The 25,024-nt window shown below is 40.8% G+C and overlaps 3 protein-coding genes and 1 long non-coding RNA gene across 8 annotated transcripts; 3 read left to right on the forward strand and 1 right to left on the reverse strand.

Annotated features, from left to right (window-relative positions):
* Positions 1–848: 848 nt before the first annotated feature.
* On the forward strand, positions 849–2,499 carry triap1 (TP53 regulated inhibitor of apoptosis 1). The gene is made up of 2 exons (XM_062527564.1): positions 849–1,109; positions 1,536–2,499. Exons 1-2 carry the CDS (start codon positions 963–965, stop codon positions 1,611–1,613), a joined length of 225 nt encoding a protein of 74 aa, XP_062383548.1. The 5' UTR covers positions 849–962; the 3' UTR covers positions 1,614–2,499.
* A 348-nt stretch (positions 2,500–2,847) lies between these two features.
* srsf9 (serine and arginine rich splicing factor 9) lies at positions 2,848–6,764 on the reverse strand. 2 transcript variants are annotated; one of them, XM_062527562.1, is made up of 5 exons: positions 6,630–6,764; positions 4,906–5,259; positions 4,595–4,782; positions 4,021–4,193; positions 2,848–3,761 (listed from the first exon to the last, which is right to left on the reverse strand). In XM_062527562.1, the coding sequence occupies exons 2-5, from the start codon at positions 5,061–5,063 to the stop codon at positions 3,537–3,539; spliced, it is 744 nt and encodes a 247-aa protein (XP_062383546.1). In that variant the 5' UTR covers positions 5,064–5,259; positions 6,630–6,764; the 3' UTR covers positions 2,848–3,536. The 2 variants fall into 2 exon arrangements, with proteins under 2 accessions (XP_062383546.1, XP_062383547.1); XM_062527563.1 differs by lacking the exon at positions 6,630–6,764 and adding an exon at positions 6,273–6,420.
* Positions 6,765–9,668: 2,904 nt separating this feature from the next.
* Positions 9,669–15,030, forward strand: gal3st1b (galactose-3-O-sulfotransferase 1b). 3 transcript variants are annotated; one of them, XM_062528458.1, is made up of 4 exons: positions 9,669–9,805; positions 10,830–11,355; positions 12,562–12,713; positions 12,877–15,030. In XM_062528458.1, exons 3-4 carry the CDS (start codon positions 12,589–12,591, stop codon positions 14,021–14,023), a joined length of 1,272 nt encoding a protein of 423 aa, XP_062384442.1. In that variant the 5' UTR covers positions 9,669–9,805; positions 10,830–11,355; positions 12,562–12,588; the 3' UTR covers positions 14,024–15,030. The 3 variants fall into 3 exon arrangements, with proteins under 3 accessions (XP_062384442.1, XP_062384443.1, XP_062384444.1); XM_062528459.1 differs by lacking the exon at positions 10,830–11,355 and having other exon boundaries at positions 9,681–9,805; XM_062528460.1 differs by lacking the exons at positions 9,669–9,805; positions 10,830–11,355 and having other exon boundaries at positions 11,491–12,713.
* Positions 15,031–18,691: 3,661 nt separating this feature from the next.
* LOC134070988 (uncharacterized) lies at positions 18,692–24,873 on the forward strand. 2 transcript variants are annotated; one of them, XR_009937010.1, is made up of 4 exons: positions 18,692–18,997; positions 20,346–20,409; positions 21,912–21,950; positions 22,130–24,873. It is a non-coding gene; the product is annotated as an uncharacterized LOC134070988 (long non-coding RNA). The 2 variants fall into 2 exon arrangements; XR_009937011.1 differs by having other exon boundaries at positions 18,692–18,993.
* The last annotated feature ends 151 nt before the right edge of the window (positions 24,874–25,024 follow it).

Genomic DNA, 25,024 nt, shown 5'->3' on the forward strand with positions numbered 1-25,024 from the left:
ACTCTAACCGCACAACTAATCATTTTTACTCACATTGCAGAGTTATGTCACTGTGATTGACATGTGGATAGCTGTAATGACAGAGCATTTCAATTGTATAGGCCAGCAGATAATTGTGATCAGAAACAGAATCTAACATCTGTAAAATTTTGTTTGTGGTGAATTGGTGTGATTCGCATTAGACAGTGCTGAGGTATGATTATGACAACACTGGAATATGGAGTATGATTCCTCAATACATGAAGACAAGGACGCCAGCACATAACTATGGCTGACAACGAGAAAGTATGAATGACGTCACTTAGGATTTAGCTGTTGGCTATCAAAGGCATTAAACACAATCGGAGATGCTGACTAATGTAAAGAAGCCTTGGACACCAAGAGGAAGATAGCCTATGGAGAAACCAGGTACCATGTTGAGTAGCGCCAAACAGCGGCGCTGCTTGAAAATGTGGGCCCAATGACAGGCAATAATTCTGAACCCCTTCCGCCCCCCCTAATACTATATATTCTATCTGGGAGGCCTCTACCCATGCTGAACCCAACCCATAACCCAAGCCAAAAATGCATCCATTCAGTGATTCATATAAATTTGGGGGATCCTACAGGCCCATATGGCAAAGCTCTTCATGACCAAACAAGACCCTTTGTAACTGAATAAAGTCTAAACACATAATCACAGGCAACCTATCAGATAACATCAGATTGATTGAAAAGGGAGAAAAATAGTCAAATGAACATGCCTGGCCTAACTGCACAGTGAAACTGGGAATAATTCAGTAATGATCACTTTAAGACGTCACAGACGTCATCAAAACACGACATACGCTCCACTCTGCGGGAAGACCACGTGGTTCAAGGAGAACCAGGAGGGGGAAATAGACAGAGATGACAGGGAATCGGAGTTACAGTTAGCCTGCCGATATTAGGAGAAATTTAAATTGATACGCAGTTTTACAAATATGAATAGCGTTGGAGAGGGATGCACTGACCTAAAGCGTGAATATGATCAGTGTTTTAACCGCTGGTTTGCAGAGAAATTTTTGAAAGGCGATCGGAGTAGTGATCCTTGCACCGAGATGTTCAAGAAGTACCAGTCGTGTGTTCAGGTAACGCAATGGTTGACGTTGCCAGGCTAACTCAGCATGGCTACCGATAACAACATTTTTGCAGAATCAATTTGAATTGTCGGTTTTGGATGCTTCAGACTACATGTTCAACCCATAGACCGTTGTAAGAGTGAAAAAGCTGTCGGATGCTACTGACGCAATCGCTACCCTTGAGGGTACGCAAGGGGGCGAACAGCTTCACTGTAATGTTTTAACCTTGATTGGCGGAAGTATTTAACTCTTGTTGCATTGTGGATTTGTTACATGTTTCATGTTACATGCTTCATACAAATTATTAGGCTACTGTATCTTAATCATTCCGAAATTTGAAACATTTAGATCACTTTACTTTATTTGTAATGTTAGTGCAACAATGTTACTGTAGTCTGAATAGTGTTGACTCTGTGTTTCCTCTACTCCTATCAGAAAGCGATCAAAGAAAAGGACATCCCTATCGATGGCGTTGAATTTATGGGGCCGAACAAAGAGAAGACCGAGAGTTGACATGATAACCATGAACTGCATCCATTCTTCTGAATGGTCATCGGGCATCGGGAACTCTTAACGGTGCCAACAGGGGTTGGCATGTCAGGTCGGGATGCGGGCCTTTTCCACGCCAGGCGGACACTGTGTAGCAGGCATATGAAATTACTTGCGTTTACGGTGTCTTGTTATTTGTCGATCAGCCGACCAAAAATCAGTGGAAAGTCATCCTGGGATCTTGTCAGCTATGCGTCCAGTTTGAGCGTGTACCTTTTAGCTGAAGATTGCTATTGAAAATTACTATCAATATTCAGCCTTATAAGAATTCTATCAGACATCAAGGTCTGAAGAAGACCCGGTGGTCTTTACAGAGACAAGGTTCAAATTCACAGGATACACTTTTTGACTGCTTCTGCGACCTCTTAAATGTAACTACTGCAATGATTTTTTAAAGTAGCAGTCAGGGCTACTGGTGCTTAAGAAAGTGCCATGTAATATACTTAAGAAATTGTTTAACGTATGTTGTATGTTTGGTTGAGGTAGACAGACATGTTGAATTTGACAGTAAAGTTTATTTTGCATGACTGAGAAGGATGATGCACAGGTGATGCCACTCACTTGACATTAACTCATGTCTTCATGGCTGATAATTCTGAAATGTGCCAGGATTGTTTCACATCAGCTTTCAGATCTTCATCTATTTTTTGTTTTACCTGTAAAATGTAACTTGTGAAGGGTAAACACTAAAAATATCTTCCATACATGTTAAACGAGAATTTGCATTTAAATATACCCAGGTCTCATTTGTGTGGCACTGGCAGCTTTAGGTAAATTTGCTCAACTTGGAAGATCATCCTATGTGCAGTGGACGTGACGCATTAAAGAAATGATTCACACCCTTCACTAACACGTGTGTAGAACTCAAATGTCTGAACCTCCAAATGTCATATTTGAGTATTAACAATGTTAGAATTGTAAGCATGGTCATCATTGTTAAGTTCTTAATTTCAAAACGAAAGACCATGAGCATTCAGTGAATCATTTCACAAATCAGTTAATAGCTCTTAACTGACACTGTTGTGCGTGCATAGGTACAGTAGCTCAAAGCCTCAAACTGCAGGAAGAACAGTGAGACTTAAAGCCCTGAATAAGTTGATCTGGCATAAAGATGTAAAAGGACATCTGTTTCTATGACCTATGTACAATTGCCAGTTGTGATTTATGATCATACAAAACATTCAGTACAGAAATTGAATGTGATTCAATATTTTAATTGAAAAACAAAAAAAAGTTCTTTGCATACAGCCATCAAAGGGTACAAAACAAAACCAGGGCATAAGAATGAGCAAGTTAAAATGATTATCCTTTTAATTTAAAACAAAATCAAACAAAAACAAAAATATATTGAAAAACAAAAAGGTGTACCAGATTTACCATCAGAACATCATCTTACCCGTGCTTGCGCAGCTGAGTAGTTTGGGTTAAGAGTAGGAAACCTCAAATCAGGGTGACTCAAAAGGATGACTATTGTAAGGATAGCTTTCAGACTGCCATAAGAGTGCTCCTACACACTATACACTACACCCACACCCAGCATGTATGGACTCCAGTGGTGAACTGTATTGGCAAAGCTCCCATGGTTCAGTTGACAGCAGTCATACTCATACAATACATACACGCGCACACACACACCAACTGATGGCATGACAAGGTAAAATCCATGAGAGGCATCTCATGTAATCAGAGATTTGTAAGAAATTTTCATACAATTAAGGCCTTGATTGAACGGGTGTTTGGGGGGGGGGGAGAGGGGGGCAATCTCGATGGAATGTAAATTACAAAATGAAAAGGCGGCGGAGAGGATGGGTTTTAAAACAAAAGAAAAAACAGACATGGGCCAGGGCCTGGACTCTTCTGCACTGACGGAAGGGGAAGGGGGTGTGTTTATCGGTAGTGGCGTGGAGGGGGACTGTGGTGCTGTGCGGGTGGCCTGCGGCTGGGGGGGCTATGGCGGGACAGGGAGTGACGAGGGGGTGAGTGGTAGCGGTGAGGAGGGGAAGCTCTGCTATGGTACGGCGGCGAGTAGCGCCCGCGGGATCTGGACCGAGAGCGAGAGCGCCCCCAGCTGGAGCCCCTTTCCTCCATAACCCGGATGTAAGCAGTCTCCCCCTACAACACAGAACACAGTATATCGTTAAGGTTACATATAACATCGAGTTATGGTTCCCCTCTATTTTTCCTCCCGTCATCAACTATATACGATACAGGGCCCTACTTTACGCAAAGACAGTCAGCAAGCAACTTTCTTGTGCACGTAAAACAGCTACTATGTGGCATAAGGGAGAATTGAGCTGACTAACCAATGTTTATGCCCATGTAATTTGCGTACTATTCAAATTAGGGCCCATAGTGTCCGTGGTTCCATTACCTGGTGAGAGCGAAACTCAGTCCCATCTAGACGCCTCAGGGCATACTCCATGTCTTCCCTTCGCAGAAACTCAACCACTCCCTCTCCATCACGTTGCACATCTGCAAAACACACATCCCCTGCCTCACGCATGTGGTCCTTCAGGTCTTGCCAGCTGCCTGTAGGAGGGAGACCTGCAGAGAAGCGACACAGACTGTGAGACAGCGCTCAAATTCCAGTCATGCACAGCTGATAATGTGGTCAATTTTTTTTTTTTTTTTTTTTTCACAGAACAAACTTGGGAGACCACATTGATTTCCAAGTCACGAGAGGACTAAATACTCTTGATGCAAATGCCAATTCATGCTTAACACCATGTGAGACTTCATTCAATTTAGACTTGCACCTGAGTGAACTCTGGATTTAAGATATCAGAACAAAAATGAAGTTTTTCCACCTACCAGGTGCTACAGACTCGTAGCTCTGCATTCTGAATGTATGCTGTAAGTGAACTAGACCAGAATAATCCTCCTGCTGAGGCCAGTCCAGTGAGTGAGATGGGGTTGAAAGCCTACGACCCACGACATCTACCTACCAGTCACTATCACCCGGAACTCAGACCTCCGAGAGGGGGGTCCGAACCTTCCCCGGGGTCCTCCTCCCCCTCCCATGGGTCCTCCACCACCACTAAACTTGGATCCGGATGAGCGGGGGTATTCCACACGCAGCTTACAGTCTCCAAATCCATATCCATTCCTTCCATAGACAGCATCCTCGGCATCCCTGGGGGAAAGAGTAAAGGACTCCTAATTCTCTATCAATGACGGACACCTGACATTCCCTTCCTCCATGATCTCTCTGTATCCGGACGGAAAATGAAACAGCCTGGCGAGGAAACTAACTCACCGTGGGTCCTCAAAGCGCACAAAGGCAAACGGGATGGTGCCTCTGTTGTTCTTCAGCTCTATGTCCCGGATTTTTCCATATTTGTAGAAGAGATCCTCAATGTCCCTCTCCTGCACATCCATGGGAAGGTTCCCCACATAAATCCTCCCGTCCGTCATGGCTTGGTGTGGCCAAACCCTGCTAACGTGGAGAGATGGCGTTTTCCGTGCACAGGTGCGAAGAAAATCCCAATCCTAATCCGTTTTCATACAATCCCCTAATTACAAATATATAAAACGTTGAGCAGTGAAGTGGTAGTACGTGTTGAGCTCAAGAAAAACACCAATGGACCTCTCCTGCGCCCGAATCTGCAAACTTCAAAATACACGAGTGTTAATAACGCCTTCCACTACACATTTCATTTTTGGCATGCAAGTATTTTAGTCGTTACACATGTCTATATCAGACTGCACTGCGAAATTGTGAAAATAAAACCAGATCAATGGTTTCGTGTGATACCGCCATACCGTGACCCAACTTCAAAATGAAGTGTAGCCAAAACTGGTTTAGCCGCGCTATTAGCTAGTTAGCTATCCTAGCAACCTTGCTATCTGCTATATTAAGGAAATGTTAGCACAAAACACGATCACACATGTTCAGGACGTCGAGCGAAGAAAGCACCGACCTGTTAATGTAATGTGCATGGTATATGTTCACAACTGACCCATTTGAATTTAGTTTGAGAATCGGTTTCGTTTCATATCTGATAAACTGACGATACTCCAATACTTTCATGTGTTTATTGCTAACGGCTAACTTCCGTTAACGTTAACCTGGAGAGAACTAGAATGACAATTTTACCGCCGCTAAGGCAACCAAGCTAGATTTCTGTTTAGCCAGAGTTTGCAGACATCACCTTGCACTCTAGCAATACTCCTTCCCAAAGACATGATGGCCTAATCACAAGCTTTAATATCGCCAAATGATATCAGATATACGTGCTTAGGAAATGAAACATTGCCAGAACCGTAAGTTAGCAGCTAAAGGGGGCTAACGTAGACGGAACATACCGTTAGCATAACATCAGCGTTATTCCTTAGAGCAGCTAGCCAACATGAAATAAATTCCATGACAAATAAAATTCTCCACCACAGCTGTCGCCATTACAGTCAGTCAACCTCACCTCAAATGATCTTTCAGGGACAAGGCAACGTTAACGTTAGCAAAAATGCTAGAGTTTCCTTTAGGCCTCTGGATCAAGACAGCTAACCAAGTTAACGTTAGCTAATATAGCTGGACTTGTGGCTTCAGCCAGAAAATTATTATTTCATCACACAGCAACTCGTTTACTACGACAAGACCTATGATAGTTGTTTTCTGGAGTATACCTAATTTGTTTTCATGCCAACTCTGCTGGGTCGTTGCAACCTTAATTCTTCATTGCACTGATCCTCTCTTTCGTGCTGGTTATCTCGTCAGCTAACGTTACATTTTCCGAGGATATCTCTTTGTTGAGACATTCATTGTTAGCAACCTGTCGTAATGTTTTGAAGCTTCAGTCTAAAGATAGCTAACAGCTAGCCAGCTATCTTGCTAGCTTGCAATGTAGTATGCTACACACTACACACTGACGTTCACCGTTATGAAAAAATAGTCATGATTCAGTGCACTGTATGCAACTTAATCATGCACAATAAAGGTATAGAACCCAGGTAAGCTACTAACAGTATATGTTTGAAATTTACCTTTATCAACAGGACAAAATAATCAGGTCTCGAGCTTCCCCCGGATCAGGAAGTATTTTGAACTTAGACCGCTCCCTCTCACCGTACACCGACTGTTCAATCAAGACGCTACCGTGCAATCCCGCCCCCTCAAGGTCAGCTGCGGCTGAGCAGAGGATTCTTCTAGCCTCGGTCTATCTCTTAGGTCTGGTCTATCTACGATGGTTATGTGGATTTATTTAATAACGTTACAGGCACAAAATATTGTTCATTAGAGGCAGGGACAAGCGCGTAAAAATAGGCTATGTACAAAAATATGTAAAACATCCATTGCCTTATCAGATTCAGCATCACTGATGTAGGCCTAGTGGTACAGGCTGGAGGACCCCAGTTTAGGCCTGATATTTAGGCCTGATATTTGTGTTTTTTCCCTCAACAGTTTCTAAATATCTCCATTATGAAAGTGTCTTAAATATTTGACATATTTAGGCTACAGCCAAGGCCTATCTGTTGAAAAATAGTTGAGATAAACCAGAAGAAAAAAATAAATCTAATCTGAGTCTGTGGAGGTTTATGACCGTGATTTCCAAAATGGCACAAAAACAGTCCTTTCAAACAGTCAGAAAAAAAGGGATTTCTTTTTACATTTTAAACATGCTCTGTAGGCTAAGTTACGGAGGCATGTATAACAAATGTCATGAATAAGCACAGACTTGTGAAGGAAAACTTGTTTTTCAGGATGCAACCTAATATAGATTTCATGGATCTATTCTACATGAATCAAGTGACATAGCAGCAAGAACCAAAACAAAGAACATTCCCACGGGAAGTGGAGAAATACAAAATCTACAAATATCAGTAGGTCTTTACATGGTGATGGTTGTGGTATTTGGCAGACATATTTGTCTGCCAAATACCACAGTATGAACACTACATTAAAATGATAGTTTTGAATAAAGTCGAAAAGCCTGCATTACACATACTAGTAATAATAGTAATACTAACAACAAAAACCATAAACATAACATAAGTTATGTGTATGACTGAGAGGTAGGCCTACAGGAGGTCATTTGTTCCTGCGCATGAATTTTATTTTACTATGATAGCCTTCTTTACTTTTCCTTTAACAACTGTTATTGTCTGTGTCTTTACTTGTGTTTTTATGAGTGTATTGCATGGTGAATGCTTGTTGATGGACAACACACTGTAGGCTGCTGGACACCTGAATTTCCCCCTGTGGGGATGAATATCTATCTATCTATCTATCTATCTATCTATCTATCTGTTACACATAAGCAGAACTTTGTAAGAAAAATAATTCATTAGGTGGAAGATGAACCGATCTGAGTCTTTAAACACTTCCACCAACGAGTAATCACTGCAGAAAGGAGTCTTGATTATGCCCTTTTAGAGTTCAAATAGCAAGGTGCAGATGCAGTGTAGCTTTGAATTGAATTCTGGCTGCTACATGAAGCCAAACAAGTTTCTACAGTATAAACACAGTGCCCTTACCAGTGCCCTGGTAAAATTGACAAACAGGTATAAAAACATTTTTTAGTGACGTATTGTAATCTTTCAATGAAAACAGAAAGAGGTCCCTCTCAGAGATGTACACCAAGGGAACCAATTTCATCAATGTGCCAAGTCAGATCCGCCCTGAAAATTAGGCCTCAAGTTCTTCAGGCCAATACAGTCTGGTCATCAAAACCAGTTCAAATTGGACCTGTTTCAGAAGTGTATTCCTTATATGGGCCAAACCACTATAACAGCTTATTTGTCCCATTGCAGGCAGTATCCATAACCTTGTTCCATCCATCACTCTTAAAACGAATGTGTTAGAATGAACACAAACTGTGTTGTCCCTATCTGGACATTGTTAAAGTTGTGTTAATTTCAGCACATTTGTTTTAAGATTGCAGGCTGTATCTGTGTACCCACCCTCTCTAGTGCTTCAGAGACTGATATGGACAATTTTGTCAGTACCACTGACAATGTGGACTACATCAAATTCCACTCCAGTTGGTAATAAAAAAAAGTACACAAAATGCTGTGTTACACTACCAAAGCAATGTGTTAGAAGCAACACAAACTGTGTTGTCCCTATTTGAACATAGCTCTGTGTTATTTTCACAAGTTGTGTTATTTTCAACATATGATTTACTTCCGCCAAGGAGGTTATGTTTTCATCGGGGTTTGTTTGTTCATTTATTTGTCTGTCTGTCTGTTTGTTCGAAAGATGACTCAAAACGTTATGGATGGATTTCGATGACATTTTCAGGGAAGGTCTGAAATGACCCAAGGAAGAAACTATTACATATGGGAGTGATCCGTATCACCGTCTGGATCCAGGAGGTGGTTATGTTTTTGCTTAGGTTTGCACTCTCTGTTTTTTAACTAGTTCAATATAAGGGACCAAGTGGGCAGAACACAGGAGAAATATAAAGAGTGGGTGATAGAAGGTGCATTAAAAGATTCAACCCCAAATGGCGGAAATAGTGTGCAGATTTTTGTAAGCTAAGTGTGAAATGTGCATTCAGGAAAAGTACCATTAGAGAGGTTTTGACAGACATTTGATTTATGGCCTCTAAGATTAGTGTGAGCTGAAGGTAGCATAAGCATTATACACACCTCATGCATGTTTTTTTTAATTTTTTTTATTTTGGGTTTGTTTTGATAAGCCTGATATTTTTCTCCCATATGTCTGGCACTGATTGGTTCCTGCAATTTCTGTGAATTTGCAAATCACTGAAGAGTGGCTCAGAGCAAACTCAAATGCCTTCTCAAATTCGTCTGGTCCCAAGATTAAGGCCCATGCTCAAGTTTAATGAAAATCAGGCCAGTGATTTTTATCTTTAATCCTGATGATAAACTGCACCGCAAACACAACTTCATCACGTCTCACACCTTTATCCCAATTATATAAAGAGCACCATTGGCCCTTGAGCATAGCTACTGCTGACACAATGGAAAAACAGGACGCAAAACATGACATCTGCATCAGATACGCACAGCACACTAGTGGAACAGGTTCCTTCTGTGCTTCATGCAGCAGTTTCTGCCATAATGAGAATGGAGTTAGCCCTGTAAGCAGTGAAAATGAGCAGAACAGGAACATTACTTGTCACTGCTGTAGTTGTCGCCGTGATCAAAACTTCACTTTTGGAAGGTCATCGCCCACAAAATTCCTAGAAGCAACGGTGAGTATGACAGAAGACAGACTTAACAATCAATCGTCTTTTGGTATGCCACTTTGTATGACATGCCTCTACCATGACTAAGAGTGGGTGAATATGATATTTATTTAACAATTTTGTGAATGAAGTATGGACAGATTCATTCAATTTTCACTGTAAATAATCAACTGTATACAATGCCTTGCATCACTGTACAAATAGAGTTCAACTGTTGCCTGAGGGAGTATTTAATCATGCAGTGAGAAACGAGACCTGACATTTACGAGACCTGATGTTATGTTGCCTGCCAATTCTTCTTTTGCTTTAGTTTTTCTTTACACGTGACTCTCTTTGTCTGCTTCTCCAAGTCTAACAACAGACTTGATAAAAAAGCTTTTGAAAAAAGTGCTGATTAATTTGCCTATAATAGCATCTTAAAATGTTGATTCTCAAAAAAGCTATCACAAAAGACTGAACACATAACACTTGAGATGTCTAATTCATTTATCTGAAGTATATGACCATGGTTCTGCTTTTTAAATGTGGAACCTGTCATGTTTGCTGAATTAACCTATGCACAGAATGACTTTAGTCAATCAGAAAATTCCATCTATTGGTGGTGAGTGCAGGCAATGCCATGATAACATCTACTTCAAAACTGCATGTGAAAGGTCCCCTGTTAAGCCATTATATCATTGGTAGCTCTTCTTCATATGATATTAATAGTAGTAGCTTAGACTTCACTCAAGTGTGAAGAGTAAATATATGCAGTCCTTACTTATGCAGGATATCAGAGGTTATGGTGGAGCTTATATATATTATATTATATATTATATTGTCTGAGGAAGGGCAGTGTGTCCCGAAACGTTAAATGTGGTGAATAAAAGAAAAAAGAATATTGGAGCTTTAGTGTGCAGACTTTTCTGTCCTTTTTAATGGTGGAGCTTATAGGCTTTACTGTAGGCTATTGATTGCAGTCAGTTCAATGTGAATAAGACAAACTTCTATTTCTGGTCCCTCTAACAACATGTTTCATATATCAACAAAGGGGCTGTGAGAGGGACATGGCAATGCTTGGCATTCTGCTCAGTCTGCAATCTATGAGGCACCAGAGCCCTGATGAGTGTAAGGGGAGTCATTGTTTGTTTGTTTTTTCAAAACACAGCCTAAGCTATTATTGCATTTGAAATATTAAAGCAAACATTCACTGAAATCCAAGCACAAACAGGTGGTGTTTCCTAATCAATTCAGATCTGTAATCACAAACCTGTCCAATTATAAGCCTACCTCTAGCAGATGTTTATTTTATTATTGTATTATTTTATTATTAACATATTGTGCATTTCCCTCCCTCCTCTATAGTGATATGTAGTTTATCTTATTATGTATTTCATTTTTATTTTACTTTATTAATCGGCCTGCTTTTAACCACTAAGAGTTGCCCGCTGCTTTCTCTTCAGTGGCATGTTCAGTGTTTCTAATAATCATAGGCAAATCTTCCTGCCATTCAGTCCATGACAGAACGATAGATAATGCTACAAAACGACATCTTGCAGAAAATACTGGAAAAACTAGTGAGTAGCTTTTTATAACTCTTTATGGCCTTTAACCAGAGACTTGTATCTTACACACTCACGCTCTTCATGGTCATTTACAATAGGTTTTTTTTTATTAGATAACTTGATGCTAGATATTTAAAAGAGTTAGGCTAATACCTTGATGTTAAGTTAACTTACTTGGCAATAACATACTCACCATCAACATCATGTAACGCACGACCAGTCACATTCTCAGCATCCAGACGGTCATTACATACATTTATTTGCAACTCTAAAATATAAAGAAACCACTAAAAACACACTAACCTCCTCATCACCTTAACTTCTAACTAGCTAGTTAGCCAATACCTCAGTGGGTGGCTGAATTCACTTACGTTAACTTACCAACATTGGATGAACTGTGATCATTTTACCCCAGCTAATGTTACCGTCCTATAAATAAATACATTAATTAGGTTACTTACCACGGATTTAACCCCATGGAGTATGAGTGTAAAATCAACCTCAGATAGACAATTATAGTGAAGTTATGTTAATTTATGTGTAGTAGCTGTTATTAGCTTGCCAGTTTGCTAGCAAATTGTCTAAATTCTTGCCCCACGTGCTGTTTAAAATGTAGCAGCTAAGCTGGTAACATCTTTACACTGCTCTCAAAATAGTCAAACTGTCACTGAACAAAGCAGTTAAATATACAATAGGCTTCATTTCTGCTGGTTTCAGGGTAAAAACAAATATCTGCATAGCATGTTCAAAGTTACATTTAAGATTAAGTCTGTTGGTGTGGCCAGTCATTTTAAACCAAGAACAACAAGCTAACATCAGAAAGTGATATCTAGGTTCAGGCATGCAAAAAAACACTAGCAGCTATGTACAATTACAATGCCTTATGCATGTTTTCCTTTGTACCTTTTGTTTATTCCTCTGGCTGGTTTCAAGACAAGGCCTGAAATATGTGTAGACTTGGGCAAGTTCAATGATTTATTATTAGAGCACGATGCTTGATGATGACCAATGTAACTGCTGTTTGCACTTTTTACATAATTTCATGTAATGTGGACAACAAATGACTGACTACACTTCGGGTCCCACCATCATTGTGCTTGGAAAGAAGTGTGACTACAAAGCACTCACTGTTCAAGAACTATCTTCTGGTGTAGTGTGAGAAGTTTGCCTTTGTCTTACCACACAGAGTATCACAGTAAAAGTTTTTACATTCTCTAGACCTCCAAGTGAGAGACCTGTGCAAGCATGCTGCACCTGAAGCGCAATCTGCCAAAGTCACTAACACGGAGATCCATTCTCGGAGGGCTGCTGTTTTCCGTCATTATGGCATTTTACTGTCTCTCTTCAACAGTCCAGATAAATACACATAGGTAAGTCTACATTTAGTCATGCTTTCTGTATGGATACCAGGTTTCTATTTGTTACATTTGAGTTCTTCCTTGTTGCACAGTGCTCTATTACCTATGAATTGTACATTGCAAATGAATTAAATGCACTAAATAATACTTGGTATTGTTTATTGTCAATCCACAGGATGTCACAGGAGTCTCCCTGCATTCAAACCCAAAATGAGTCGTCCAAAATGTCTCACAAACTGTTTGATCAAGAAAGTCACTGTGTTCCAAAAACTAACCTCATGTTTATGAAGACCCACAAGACAGCCAGTAGCACCATACTCAACATCCTGTTCCGCTTCGGAGACAAGCACCACCTAAAGTTTGCCCTCCCAGATGGACGCAATGACTTCTTCTACCCATCTTTTTTCCACCGCTCGCATGTGCGAGGCTACCGCTCAGGTGCTTGCTTCAATGTGATTGGCAACCACATGCGCTTCAACAGACTCGAGGTGGAACAGGTTCTTCCTCCAGATGCTGCTTACTTCACCATCCTGCGTGACCCGGCTGAAGTCTTTGAGTCGTCCTTCCACTACTATCACGGAGTGGTGCCGTTCACCTGGTTCATTCCAGGGGAGGACAAACTGAGGACCTTTTTGGAAGACCCAGTGCAGTATTACGTTCCTGATGGATATAACTCATTCTACCTCAAGAACCTGCTGTTGTTTGACTTTGGATATGACAACCTCTTGGAGCCAAATGACCCGCATGTGACACAGGCAATCCAGGAGGTGTCTGAGCGATTTCAGCTGGTTCTGCTGGCTGAGCACTTCGAGGAGTCCCTCATCCTGCTGAAGGACGCCCTCTGCTGGGAAATGGAAGACCTGCTCTTCCTCAAGCTCAACGTAAGGAAGGGCTCCTCTGTATCTCGACTCAGCCCCGCATTGAGGGCCAAGGCCCTTCAATGGAACAGTGCTGACTGGAGGCTCTACCGCCACTTTAACGTCTCTTTCTGGGCTAAAGTGGAAGCGTATGGCCGCCAGCGTATGGAGAGAGACGTGGAGGATCTGAGGAGACGGAACGCAGAGATGAGGGCCTTGTGTGTGGAGGGTGGAGCTGCCGTGGACCCTACCAGAATCAAGAACACAGAGCTGGCGCCATGGCAACCCATGGGAGAGAAGTCCATTATGGGATACAATCTGAGAAAGGACATTGGATCTCAGCACGCTGAGCTATGCCGTAAGATGCTCACCCCGGAGATCCAATACTTGACAGAGCTCGGGGTCAACCTCTGGGTCACAAGGCTATGGGGGTGGCTGAAGGACAGTGTCTTCTGGTTGTCTTGATCAGTGTATGAGGACATGTAGTTGTTTGAGTGTTCTAAGTTTTGTGCACTTTTGTTAAGTTATAGTTATTATAAGTACAATTTTGATTGAGTTATAGCCACCAACCATTTGGGTCATAGTAACCATCATCCATGTATCTCACTGGCTGCCCTCTTTGCAGCCCAGACTGAATTATGACTGTTATCTTTCCTTGGCCACAGTGACTCTACTTTTCCACTGTTTACAATCTAAACTCTACCACAGGCATTAGCTTTGCTATATTTAAAAAGTTAAAATGCAGCTTTGTCTTCATGATCACAACCCAACTGGCGTTTACTAATGATATTCCATTATTTCATGCTACAAATCATTACATTTAGTATTACTAACAGATATTTTTAGGTAACTTTGCAAAACGTTGTCATTTAACATAAACATGAAATAGGATATATATATATATATATATATATACTACAATGTTAGATAATATATTTTTTAAAAAAAACTATCATATTTAAACGTATGTTCGTCTGGTGGCATCCTTTCCATTTCAAGTGACCTGGAATAGGCCCCATAGGTATTTTCACCTTTGAACTGAAGAACAAGCATTTCTTGTCTAAGATCCTGTTTTAGGCCTAGATTGTTTGTGTAACATTTTTACTACTCAATTTGGAGGTCTGTTATCTTGCTCTAATGTTAAAGGAGAAATCTGACGATTTTTCACATACAAAATAGGGGTTCACAAACATGCCCCCAGAGTGTAGCACTGTAGCTGCCTGGCTGCTTCAGCTGTTGGAACTAGTAACTCGAGCTAGGTAAAACCGATTGGTTTTTATCAGCACCTCTGGAAATGGAGATCTACTCAGAAAAATCGTTGGATATCTCCTTTAAGATTTGTCCTGTTTACTCAAAATATGCAATGTATTAAGTTCTTAATGTACTTTCTATTAAGTGGTATCACTGATGATAACACATTTTAGTTATCTCTCATTCCCCATTGATGTAACAAAAATAAACTACTTAGTTGTCAAAATAACAGAAAAAGTTTTTTGTCAAATAGTTTGTTAATTTAACAAAATACCATGAAATTAAGTCATGGACTACAGCCATGGATGTATGATGAACAACTCAAGTTAACACACACACTCCTATTTTGCTGTTATGTCCATTAGGACATTACTTCTTTTTATGCTTTTTTGTGCTCAGAGAAACCATCCTGAAAATTCCTCAAAAAAAAATCTAATCTAAACTGTTGAAAAAGTCAGTCTCTTCCTGAAATGAGAAATGACATGTAATACCAACAATGGCCAGGAGGTGATGCTGAGAGTGCGTTTTCCACCTAATCAAGTTTCCTCAAATGCATTGCTCATTGATAAGCACTAAGGGCTAAATAATAACAATTAATTATGATTTTAGAAAATTATCGTGGGTGGATAGTTTCATAAAATGAAAATTGAATAAAAAATTAAAATCAATGAAAACCTGAACCTGTAAGGCAAATCATCTTTGTCATTTAAAAGTGCCTTTTTTGTGCAAGAACCCAAGGAAGTCTCCACTAATGAGCAAGGTCTACTTTGCTTTGGGGGACTCTATGCGGTGGATCTCATACAAACAACCACAAGGTGGAAGCACCGTAACTTGCTGTTTCAATGATGCTCTGTGTCAGTTTCAGCAAAGTATGAAGTTTACCTGATTTCAAATGTGTTTCCCTAAAGTAAAGCTGATTAGCTTGTATTTCAAATACGTCAGGTTTGTGGTATTGTGTGGATGATGAGGCTAGTTGTAACAGCAGCATGGGGATAAGATCCAACCATGATTACTTAACTTAAGAGTAGCCTCAACACTAGTGAAAGTGTCTGTTAGTGTTCTCTGCTGAGCGATTACGCTAGCTTGTTTTCTGAACTCTTGCCACTAGATAGCACATTCAGCGGGGGAAATAAGTACTGAATGTGCCAACCTGCCACACATAATCCACACCATATACAAACATTCCAACATTAAAGTCCATAAGTATATTATGTGTGTAATAAAGTGGAATGACAGAAGGAAAAAGTATTGACAAGGCAAGGAATGAGCTGGAATCTGTAAGCAGTTAGAGAGTAATTATCTCTGTGCAAATTGGGTTAGTACATATTGGGCTATGAAAAGGTCACTCACAAGAAACATCACATGATGTGTAAAAGCAAAGAGCTCTCCCAAGAACTGGTTACAGATTCATTTAAAACCTTTGGAATCTTCCAGCATTGGGGCCAATATCTGTAAGTGAAAGGAACGTCACTGCATCATCAACCGGCCATACACAGGAGCTCCTCGCAAGATTTCTGACCAGGGAGTCAGAAGGATAGTCAGTAACTTAGAGTCAATGACCTCTTGGACAGAGAAAATCATAGGTAATGCACTCCACCTCTGTGGCCTCAATGCATGCTAACCCTGCACAACTCTTACTGACGAAAAACATAAGCTTGTTTAAAGTTTGCCACACAACATTAAACAAGACACTGAAATACTGAGAGGATGTAGGTAGACGAGAGCAAAACTTTTTGGATGTCAACTACACATCATGTTTGGAGGAGAAATGACACTACATGACCCTAAAAACACCATATGAGGTTTGGAGGTGGAGGCATCATGGTGTGGGACTGTTTTTCATCTCATGGTACCGCCAGTTGAAGGAATGAAGAATAGCCATTCTTTCCCGGGAGAATGCCATCCCCAGGATGATGAGGATAAGACATGAGTAGACCTTCCAGCAGGACAACGATCCAGGGCATACAGTAAAGGAAACTCTCAATTTGTTTCAGAATAAAGTAAATCAAGGCTCTAACTTAAATCCAATTGAAGAAGGATTCACAGGAGAGACCTCTGGAATCTTCAAGATTTGAAGACTATCTGTTTAGAAGAATAGGCCAATTTACATCTTGTCTCTCAGATTTGTTCTTCTTTGTTCTTCTTTTGTCTCAGATTTGTTCTTCTTCAACTATTTTGTTTTTATCAACTTTCATTAAACTATGTCTTTCAATATCCATTAAAAAGTCAACCTAGCAGCCACCATAGCAACCAACATGATTAACCTAGCAACCAGCCTAGCAACCACTTCATTTGGCATGGCGTATTATTGCAACATTATAGGAATCATCTTAATTACCCTAACAACCTAGCAATCACCACTATAATGTCATCAAAGCAACTACCATAGCAACCAACATGATCACCCTAGGAACCAGCATAGCAATAATTTCATTTGCCATAGCAACCACCATCGTAATTACCCTAGCAACCACCACAATAATGTCAACCTTGCAACCTCTCCATGATTACCCAAGAAACCAGCTTAATTTGCCATATAAACCAATGTACCCCAGCAACACCCTAGCAACCATCTCAATTACCCTGGCAATGACCTAACCAGTTAAATATTGTCAACCAACATGATGACCCCTGCAACCAGCATAGTAATCCCTTATTTAGCATAGCAAGCACCATCTTTATGCACCTTTATTCAGTGCCACAACCACAATGTCTACTTTTGAAACACCATTGTAACTATCTCTGCATTATCTGTTTTACCTCTGTATATTTTACATCATATAAATATTTAGCATTTTCATGCACTGGTAATTCATTGGAATCTTCTTTAGTTTCTAAAACAGCAAGATATTAATGCATTGAATTCACTTTTTGACTGTCAGGAGGTCATAAGCCTGGATAGCCCAAATCTTTTTCAGTTCTAATGACTAAAGTCCTAACAGTGGAACCTAATGCCCCTGGATGTATTTATGCTCCTTGGGTCCTTAAACTTTTTATTATTATTATTAACAATGATCTGGCATGTAATAAACAGATCAACCCTGTCGTCAAGTCTAGCTTTTTTCATTTGAGGTTTTCATCTTAAGTCAAACCATTTCTATCCTTTGATGACTTTGAAAGAGTAACCCGTGCATTTAGTAGACTTCATGTGGATTACCTTAAGTTTGTGTTAGTTAGGCCTCTTTTCGTTCAACATGCTGCAGCTCGTCTTTTAAATGGTACCCGCAAGCGTGCACACATCCCCCGTTCTAGCCTTCCTGCTCCCTGTAGGATTAACTTCAAGATCTGTCTGTTAGAAATCTCTAAACGGTGAAGCTAGCTCTCAAAACTACTACAAAGGAATACCTCAATAAGATCCATCAGATCAATTTCTTTTGACTGTCCCCAAAAAGTATAAATGAGATTAACAAGTCAGTCAGCAGCCTATGATAACAGCAAACATTCTGACCACATAATTGTAGAGCCTGGAAAAGTTCGACTTCATCTCCAGGTCCAAAGAAGATAGGCTGCATAAAACACAAATCATAGACAAGGAGCATAAAACAGTGCATGTGTCATAGCCCTGGCTCTGATGATTAAACTGCACACTTGAGGTCGAAGCTTCATTTTCTCTGTAGTACAGGACCTGTTTTAATCAGTAGGCCTACATAAAAGTTTCAAAATCAGGTGAAAAACACATTTGTTGTCACTCTAAAGTTACAATGTTGAGCTTTGGTTATGTAGACTAGCCAACTGGCCAATCAGTGACAGATTTAGTTTCATCAGCCCACTAAAATTGCGCTCAGGGCAGAACTCGATTTCTATAGGCGGTTGCTCAGACTACTCTCACTCTGATTGGTGCATCTCGTGCCTCCAGACAGAGTAGGACTTCGATAGATTGCTTGGACTGTCGAGTAAGCAGTCTGGCTGGCGGTAGCATTGCTGCGGCTGGAATGGGGGGCTTGGCCCCGGGCCAATTGTGGTTAGAATGGCTCAGCGTAGAGTGTAACTAACTACCAAGTTTAACGTTTGGTAGGTGACTCAACGTCGCCTTCTACGGGGCCGCAGTGCCCAGTGAGGCTGTGCTAATTCTTTTGAGCACGGTAGCTTGGCTAACTAATATCCATTCAACTGAATGACCTGCTTTTTGCATGATATTGCTGTGCAACAGCAATTCTGAGTCAGAACTGGACGACAATGAAGGGGTGTGTAAGTAACACTGACTGCATTAATGTTAGTAAGTTAGACCATTGCATTGGCACGATTGGTTAGTTGGCGAAATATCACCTTGCAAGAGAGTCATCTGAACTCCAATAGCTAGCAGTCTAGCTCATTCTTATGCTTGGCAATTTTGAGTATGAGGTCGATGATCAACGAAATGTCTTCAGCAGACATGTTTAACAGTAGAAAAGCATATTGTATACTTTAACCATGAAACAAAACATTAGCGCGGAAGACCGTTCGCTAACTGGGTCGCTGTCAGTTATCTAACGCAAGTCCTCCTACATATTCCAAGTCTAACGTTTGCTAGCTAACCTTAGCATGACATGGTTTGAGCCATAGGGTTTGAGCCTTCCAGCTGCCGAAAGGGGGGCTAATTGGACGCGGTGCCCGTATTTGGCAAGACATTTACAAATAATACCTTGTCTAAAATGTATAACAGCAATGTATGACTGTTATTACTAAAGAATTACTATGTAATTACAGCTGCTAGTTTGAGAGAAGTGTGTGGCTTTGTTCTTCAGTTGTGGTGAAATCCAACCGGAAAGTCGTGGCGATACGACCAAATTTGGTAAATGGAACAGAACTGGAAGCATTGTGTCTAGTCCTACGTGCAATTTGCAAATAAACCAATTTTAATGTAGCATATATTTATGATGATAAAAACTTGAGTAGGCCTAATGGTGATTGTTATTCCGCCTGAATGCCAAGGTTATCATAATAACACAAATGTGAATTAATCATAGTTAGTTATCGGCTGTTTTAGAGCTCTTCAGCACTGCCCTGCAAACTAGGCTATAGCTTGGTTTACAGATTGTTTGCCTCGATAAGGGTTAATGGCTGCAATTATTACGGTCCGTGTGAGATGCCTCATGTCATCAGTTAGTTTGCAGATCCGGCTAATAGGAAAATGACCGAATACAATACGTCCGTCAACGTTATTCCTCTAGAATAGCTCACAAGGGTGACATCTAGGCAGAGCATTTTTGTCCTTAACGGGCATTCAGCAGAAGTCGATTTTTTGCAACTTATTCCAAGACCTCTAGTTGTCAGCGCATCGTTTCAGTAGGTAGGGACACTATTTTCATTGAAAATGAATGCTGAGACGACTGTAGGTATAGTGTTTATTACTGGCTAGATGTAGCGAGTACTAAAATTAGACGACGAGACCGATGAAGTCATACATACCCTGTAGAATTAGGGGTACATGGCTTTTGTTTTTCAATGAGCTCGACAAGTCAGCATGATAATATCAAGCTTGCATATAAGTTAAATAAACATACACTGTTATATACCGATGTTGAGTGTCAAAATGCCGGTGTGCATTGTCTTTCAGTGTACTCCCCTCACTGCTCTCTGGCGCGCCGGGTCTGCAGTGGAGCTGTTACCAGAGGATTTCGGTAAGGTTCTGCTGCTCAGAGCGACACATATGTCTGATTCCGGTGCAATAAAACGCGTTGAAGGTGTTACCTATATGCTATCGAAGTAATTGATGGTTATATGAAAGAAAGTATTCTTGTTTTGCTTGTGAAAGCCAGTGGGTCAACTTAGGACAATATCAGACATTTGCAGATTGTATTTTCTATATTTATGTGGATCAAGCTGCTATTTATGTAGTGGCAGTCTGTGCATTTGTTAATGCTTGTAGTTAGGCTCTCTCTTCTCAAACCTTTAAGCATGCCTCCTTCTGGTCTTAGCTAGCTTGCTGTTGTGCAATCCATCAAGACCTCTGTGTGTATCCTAATGTCTGCCATCCTGTGTGAGCATCCTCTTTGTTTATGTGTGTGTTTGTGTATGTGTGTGTTTGTGCCTGTGTGCGCATATGAGAGAGAAAGTAAGAGTTGGTGTATTTAGGCATTCTGTTGTTGGAGCTGAGTCAAGAGGGGTGTGCCTCCCGCCGTGTGTGTATGTATGTGTGTGTGTGTGTGTGTGCGTGTGCGCGTGCACGCTGCAGGCAGAGGAGGAGGGTTCATCGGGTTCAGCTGCACTCGGCGGCAGGGACAGGGAGGGGAGCAGAGCAGAGTAGAGCGAAGGGGAAAGCGAGTGTGTATGTGTGCTGTGTGCTGTGTGCTGTGTGTGTGTGTGTGTGTGTGTGTGTATTAGACTGGGAGACGTGACCTGGTTTGACTGGAGCAGGAGGGAGAAGCCGCGCTGAGCTGCATTGAGAGGCGGGATCAGACCGGAGCAGGTGGCCAGCCACTCTGCGGCTGTCATGCGCATTGGTTCCAGAGAATAGTCCACATTCTATGTGTGCTTCTGTGTCTGTGTGTGCGTGGAGCAGTCTGACTTGCTTTTGTGTGTGTGTGTGTGTGTGTGTGTGTGTGTGTGTGTGTGTGTGTGTGTGTGTGTGGAGTGGCTTTAGTCTGACTTGCTTCTGTGTGTGTGAGTGTGTGTGCTTTGTGTCGGTGGGCAAACGTTCCAGACAAGAATTTCAGAATCTTAAAAAGGTTTGTGTGCTTGAGTCATATAGCTATGGGAAGGTGTCCTAGAACAGACAGAATAAAACAGCAGGAACATTTGTATTTTTAAAGGGCAGTTACCCACCTTGTAGGCAATGAACTAGTCTGTAGATAGTGCAGTCCCCCATGGATACCACCATCAGTGTTAGAGAAGCCATGGACTTCTCTGCCTCGACAGAAGCTGTCCTTGATGTTCATTCATAAAACACTCTCGCATCAAGTCAAGCCCACTGTTACCTCATTGGTCAGACTAAGTCTTATGAACGAGTAGAAATTCCACACTGGTTCACCAAAGCACAGAGAGTATGTGTGAAGTGCTGCGTGCGCCTTTAACAGTTCATGTTGAAATGATGCAGCTGATGTTGCGTTGTGGAGTTTATCAAGTAAAACTTTTTCAGACATGACAGTGACCTCTAGTAATACTGTTTTGGCTTGTCTTTCAGGAAGCAGTATCTAACTGGAGCAATGGGACGCTTCCTGAGGTAAGTGGAGAAAACAGTAGAGTGACAGTTTAGTGGCTTAATTTAGAAAAAGCATGAAAATAGGCTACTGTTATAGACAGCAGCTGTGGTGGTGATATACTTGTAGTGATGATTCACTGAATAAAAAAATTGACTGCCATTTTGTTTTATGCTATTTCTATTCTGTTCTGCTTTGGCAGTGGCAACATCAGAGTCCCGTTGTCTTCTGCAATGGAGGAGAGCAGCGATGAAAACTTAACATTCCTTTCACCTGATGTTGGATAGATGTTTTTTTTTTTTAAGATCATAAAAAACACCTACCGGGGAGTGTTTACCCCCATCTTGTAACCTTTTAATTTCCTTAGGCGTTTTTTGTGCGTCTTTGTTTTCTTGTTTGTTTGTTTTTTTTTGGCTGACTGATGGTATGAGGTAAAGCTTTACCATGAGAATGGGACGTGGTTCCCATCTGTATGTCAGGTTTTTATTTCATTAATGTGTTAGGAATACTCGGGACTCTAAGCCTTGATGATATTTTAACCTTCTTGGGGGGGGGGAGGGGTGGGGGGTTTGGTGGGAGAGACGCCAAAAAAAAGACACAAAGCAACCTGAGGTAGAGCTGAGGAGGAGGCTGGAGCTGACCTAGAAGCCCATGCGTCTGTGTTTACAAGCCCCACGGGTTGCCCGGTGTGGCCGACAGCGCTTGCAGCAGCATGTCTTCCACTTGTCCACTCAATACACTTTGCACTGCTTGTTTCATTTGCCACATCCACCGTACATATCGCTCTGTTCGTAAACCCCAGGAACCATCGTCGACATTTGTCAGGAGTCCCAACACCTGATTTTGAAAAAATGTATTCAAGCCTAACACAGATCTTGTATTTGTTAATTCATCCCTCCCCCGGTTTATATGCTTGTTCACAAAGAAAAAAAACTTTGATCAGGGTCACAAAAGGGTCTGCGTTAATTGTGTATGTAAGTTGTACGCCAGTTAAAACATGTGCACCTGTTTTATGAAAGAGATGGCAAAAACCTCACAAATCCTACAGAGAACAAAACACTCTACGGTCTACAGGCACACACTCCATGTGTGCCCACAACCAGCTTTCCTGTGTCATACACTAAAGGTCTATGTTTAACCTCATACGGACACTATACAGATTATCTGACGTCACTATCCACACTCTTGACAGTTATTTACTGAGGCTAAGAGTCCCTGCTTACCATGTATTTTACTAAGTGCTTTCGGAGATCATGGTGTGTTCATTTTGTTTTGTTATTAGAATGTTGCTTTTTACTTTTATTTTTTATTTTATTTTTTTTTGGTTATGTTTGCTTTGCTAGTATAAAAAAAGATATCTATAATCATGTGCGTTGTGATATAGAAGTAGCTGTAGAAATGCATTGTTTCCTTGTGGTAAGTGATTGAGATGCTGCCACGGATTTGAGACACTGATGAATGGTGCTATTTTGGACTTTAATCTGCTCCTTGGTAAGGTAGCTCTGGTGGGTTTCGTTTTATATTTTCATGTTCTGAGAAGGTGTTGGTTCTTTGTGGTCTGGTTGTTGTAACTTGGTCTGGATTGACTGGTTTTGTTTTGGGTTTTTTTCTGTCGTTTTTTTCTGTGCGGCTTTCTCATTGGATTTATGGGTGAAACAAACAAAAAAGATAAAAATAGGCAGAGGTGATATATTTTCAGAAGGTGGAGATCCAATCACTTGTGGAGGGTGGGAGCAATCACAAAACTGCAATCCTTTGAAAGAGCTGTTTTGCCCCTCAGCACAGATTAGACTTGGATATGATAGTTATAGGCTAGTTCCCAGCACAGGTCACTTTTAGGAAATGTAATTCTCCCTTCTTTTTATGTGCCACATGGAGAGTCACATAAACTATATATTAAAAAGTGTATATTGTGGCGCAGTACTGTCCTGAGTACATCACCCTGATATTTGCACATTGCATATTAAGACTGCTTCCATCAATCAATCAATTAATCAATTAATCAGTCAGTTAAAGGAAACTCTGAACACATGCCACAGCTTTAGATGAGCTTTTTGCTTCTTCCATTGCTTTGCATAGTTTAGAGGCTATAATGTTGTGGGGCTGGGGGAGGGTACAAAATGGTGGACCATTTTACCCACAGTCCCCTTGAAAAATCCATGCACCTTCGTCAGACGGCACTCGTTTGGGGTTCAGGGTGTTAGTTGCTGCATCTTAACCAGCAGGCGATGGATGACCTGTACATCTAGAAGTTAACTGGTCAGACAGTCAAACTGAAATTGTGATGCACATAATTTTTTTTAGAAATGCATTTTTCCAAATATGTAGCATAAAGAAGCTGAACAATCTTCATAATAACTTACCTATTTTGTAAAGTAATGTTTAAAAAGAATTTTCTTTGATAAAATATGAACCAAAAAGCTTTCTATGAATTATTTTGGCTAGTGAGGTTAACTTAACAGAGTATTGTTATTCAGTATTTGCAGTTTTGTCTTTGCTTCCTGGCTATTCATACTTTTAACTGTCTCAATATGATGACCAACTTGAAAGCCCACGTTAGTTTCTTTGTCTTCCAGTATTACATTAGAATGGGGGGCCCTCCTAGCTTATTGTAGTCTTTCCTTGACTTGAATATTCTGTCCACTTGCATGTTCTGTGCTGTTTTGTTTTTCTTCAGTACTTCTTTTTCAAATATTCTTCCTCATAGACTAGGTATGCCAGCTGTCTTGTATATAGCAAGTGACTAGTGTAGGCAGGGTCTGCAACAGTATGAGATATTCTGTATTATTGAATGTGTATGATTGGTTTAAAAACCTAATGGAAAAAAAGAAAAACACACAAAGCCAGCTTAGTTACAATATCTTAATAATGATGCACTGATAGTATTCCATGTATTTTTTGCAAATTTAGCTGTAGTTAAATAAATTTGCAAGCTTTGAAAAATCAGTCACTGTCTCTGTGCTTTGTTCTCCCCGCCCACTTTACTTCCTCTAAGCTCCACACATCGACAACATTATTCTGTATACATCTGTGTTTAGTCATTAGCGCTGTGATTGTAGAAGGAGAGCGGAAACTCAGTGTTTGCTTTGGTGGAGAG

The sequence above is a fragment of the Sardina pilchardus genome, chromosome 23 (assembly GCF_963854185.1).
Source record: "Sardina pilchardus chromosome 23, fSarPil1.1, whole genome shotgun sequence".
NCBI lineage: Eukaryota > Metazoa > Chordata > Actinopteri > Clupeiformes > Clupeidae > Sardina > Sardina pilchardus.